The 3,802-nt window shown below is 38.7% G+C and overlaps 1 protein-coding gene across 1 annotated transcript; it reads left to right on the forward strand.

Annotated features, from left to right (window-relative positions):
- Positions 1-383: 383 nt before the first annotated feature.
- Positions 384-2,153, forward strand: LOC122300241 (phloretin 4'-O-glucosyltransferase-like). The gene has a single exon (XM_043110745.1). It carries the CDS (start codon positions 597-599, stop codon positions 1,992-1,994), a length of 1,398 nt encoding a protein of 465 aa, XP_042966679.1. The 5' UTR covers positions 384-596; the 3' UTR covers positions 1,995-2,153.
- The last annotated feature ends 1,649 nt before the right edge of the window (positions 2,154-3,802 follow it).

A 3,802-nucleotide genomic window follows, 5' to 3' on the forward strand; every position in this document is an offset into this window, starting at 1 on the left:
CTTTTAAGACAATATATATCACTTCAATTGATATGGGCTATTGCAGCGAGAAGTCATGCGTCGATATCATTTCATTTGGTTTTCCGCAGGGCAATGTTTATTCACATCCATAGTAGTAGTATGACTTAAACCCACTGTCACTTCCCTAAATACAAGCTTGTCAATTGATCAAGTAACTTCCGTGAGCCAGTAATAAACATTGTCCGGAAGTTGATTGGATTTTTGGAACTAGTACTGGATGAAGACTATGGAAAAGTAGAATTGGAACTAGTACCGTGAGCGAGTAGTAAACATCTCAAGCACGCTTACACGTTTAATTGGTGCATACATGTCATGCTGTTGCGACTCTGATCAGCAGGTAATTCATAAAACAGAGGAAAAAATTGGTCGTTTTGTCTTTTTAGTATGAGACAGTGCATAACACTACGCACTTCTTTTCCACAGACATCAAATTGCAAATCACAAGTCCTTCACCAAATCGTCACCACAAACGTCATCCATCGGTCCGAACCCAATCTTCTACTTGAATTCACAAAGACAACACTTTCAGAATAACTACTACTTCAGCACGTACGCTAGCTCCTCCATTATCAATCATGGTGAGTCGCCACTTCCTCCTCGTAACTTACCCCGCACAAGGCCATATCAATCCTGCCCTTCAGTTCGCCAAGCGCCTCGTTCGCTTGGGCGCCCATGTTACCTTCGCCACCACCGTCGCCGCCCACCGTCGCATGAATAAAAGCCCTCCTCCTGACGGCTTGTCTTTCGCCACCTTCTCTAACGGCTACGACGATAGTGGTTTCAAGCCCGGCGACGATGTTGTGGACTACATGTCTCAGCTCAAGCGCCGGGGCTCCCAAACTCTCACTGATCTTGTCGTGTCCAGAGCAAACGAGGGCCGAACCTTTACGTGCTTGGTGTATTCTATTCTCCTCCCTTGGGCGTGCGACGTGGCCCGTGAACTTCAACTCCCGTCGGCGCTTCTTTGGATACAACCTGCCACCGTTTTGGACATATATTACTACTACTTCAACGGCTATGGAGATGTCATCAGGAACATCCCCGATTCTTCATTTTCGATAGAATTACCGGGACTACCGTCGCTCACTAGTCGTGACCTTCCCTCTTTTATGGCTGCTTCAAATACGCACACTTTTGCACTTCCACTATTTCAAGAGCATTTTGAAGAACTCGGAAAAGAAAGAAACCCCAGAGTACTAGTCAATACCTTTGATGCATTAGAACCCGAGGCGTTGCGAGCGATCGAGAGGTTTAGTTTTACTGGGATTGGACCGCTAGTTCCATCTGCTTTTTTGGACGGAAAAGATCCATCCGACACGGCTTTTGGCGGAGATCTTTTCCAAGGCTCCATGGATTACATAGAATGGCTGAACTCTAAGCCCAGTTCATCGGTTATTTACGTGTCGTTTGGAAGCTTGTCGGTTTTAGCAAAACAACAGATGGAGGAAATCGCACGTGGATTGTTGGATTACGGCTGTCCCTTCTTGTGGGTCATAAGAGCTAATGAAAATGGAGAAGAGAAGGAAGAAAATAGGTTGAGTTGCTGGGAGGAATTGGAACAAAAGGGGAAGTTTGTGCAATGGTGTTCTCAAGTGGAGGTTCTGTCACATCCTTCAGTGGCATGCTTTGTGACACATTGCGGGTGGAATTCGACTTTGGAGAGTTTGGTTTCTGGGGTGCCATTGGTGGCGTTTCCCCAGTGGACAGATCAGGGGACAAACGCAAAGCTGGTTCAAGACGTGTGGAAAATAGGCTTGAGGGTGACAACAAATAAGGATGGGATTGTTGAAGGTGATGAGATCAAGAGGTGCTTGGAGTTGGTTCTTGGAAGTGGAGAGAGAGGGGAAGAAATGAGAAGGAATGCTAAGAAATGGAAGGATTTGGCTAGGGAGGCTGCCATGGAAGGTGGTACTTCATCCAACAATCTTAAAGCTTTTGTGGATGAGATTGGGGAAGGACCGGAAGGTTGTTAAAAATGGTACCTATATATATTTGCTGATGCAAACGTACATGTTATATATAATTAAGGGCTAGTTTGTTTTGGATTAATCTAATGTGTTTTTTCTCCATTTTTTCTTTCCTTTGGTGATGACTTGGTGGATGAGCAATATTATTTTATATTTTAATTTTAATCCCAGTCACTTTTTGATGTAGTATATATATTTTGCGTGGCTAGACATTTAAATTGACTAACATATAAAACTATTTAAAATAATAATATTAACATGTATCAGTAAAGAAGACACAATTTAATATGAAAAATAGCATTGCTAGTCATGGACAGCTTACATTAAATTTTTTTTTTTTTTTATCAAACAAACAACTTCATTACTCAAATAGCACTATCAGCAAATACAAAAGAATGCATACAAGCTGGTACGTACATCCTCCATAAAAACATCATCACTTGGTTGTAAAGCCCCGTTGCCAAATTATGAGCCACCTGATTTGCTTGTCTTCTAACATGGGAAACTTTCCACTCTTGCAAAGAGTTTAGCAAGACTCTAACATCTGATATCATGACTTCATCATGTCCACAGCTACTATAATCACACTTCTCGCTCTTGATAGCATCAACAATTTGCTTTGCATCTCCTTTATTCTAGTACTTTAGCAAAACCCAAATTCGAGCAAAAATACATTATTACAAATGTGATACCCCCATATAATAAGACTAAGGGTAGGTGGTGTGTAATAGCCCGCTAGAAATTTAATGGTAAAATTTCTATTGGCTTTAGGAATCTCGTGAAGACCCCATAAGTTTTCACAAATTTATTAATCGTATAGGTTTTATAGTTAGTATTATTACTCAATATGGTATCAGAAGAGTGTTATTGATTATTGGATATAGTTAGAAAAGTTTTAATTGGACACATGGAAAGATCTTAGCCACCTCACTCTTCCAAGTCTACTCTTCACCTTTGGAAAATATCTTGAGCTGATTTTGTAGATATTATTGGATAAAAAAATATATATATCTTGAGCTAATTTTCGTAGATATTATTGGGTAAAAATATCTTGAACTGATTTTGTGGATATTATTAGATAAAAATATCTTGAGTTGATTTTTATAGATATTATTGGATAGAAATATCTTGAGCTGATTTTTATAAATATTATTGGATAGGAGAGATCTACACTCAACTCTTACTCCAGCCTCATCCTCTTCCATATCTCGTCCATAAGTATCTCCAGCCACACCCCACGAAATTATATTCATTTACACTTTCCATTGAAAGAATACCAACTGAGACAGCTTTTAGGTGTTCTTTTGCACACCCATTTTGAAGCTTTTGTAAGTGTTTCATCATAAAGTCTCATTCATATCAATTGTTCCTTTTTTAGTCTAGTTTACGTGGATAGCCTATTGGTTCCATTTGAAAATCATTTGTTCAGTTAAATATTGTTAAAACTCTAGAAAGGTCATTCTAGGAGATAAACTGGAGAATATGTTATAGTTTGGAGTTTTTGACCAAGCTAATGGATAGATATTGGTCTGAAATTTTTATGGAGTATTTTTAACATGTGTATATGATTATTGGTTGAGGATTTTTTGCATGATTAAAGGTTTTGATGAAAGATTTTCTTAGATTTAGAAACTTAGAAACTGGAAGAGGAAAAACAGTTCCTGCTTTGAGAAAGTTTAACTCTTTGGTGGTCTAAACCTATTCCAATGACTCTGATAATTTTATTGGAGAATCCTAAGCATCTTATATACATGTTATATTATTATTTTGAAGATATTTGATGTTAGTTTCAAAGATATGAAATTTTATGTAAA

Source organism: Carya illinoinensis, chromosome 2 (assembly GCF_018687715.1).
Source record: "Carya illinoinensis cultivar Pawnee chromosome 2, C.illinoinensisPawnee_v1, whole genome shotgun sequence".
Taxonomy (NCBI): Eukaryota; Viridiplantae; Streptophyta; class Magnoliopsida; order Fagales; family Juglandaceae; genus Carya; species Carya illinoinensis.

What these genes read in the sequence shown, in the direction of transcription:
- LOC122300241 (XM_043110745.1), top strand. Translation starts at nt 597, where the DNA reads ATGGTGAGTCGCCACTTCCTCCTCGTAACTTACCCCGCACAAGGCCAT.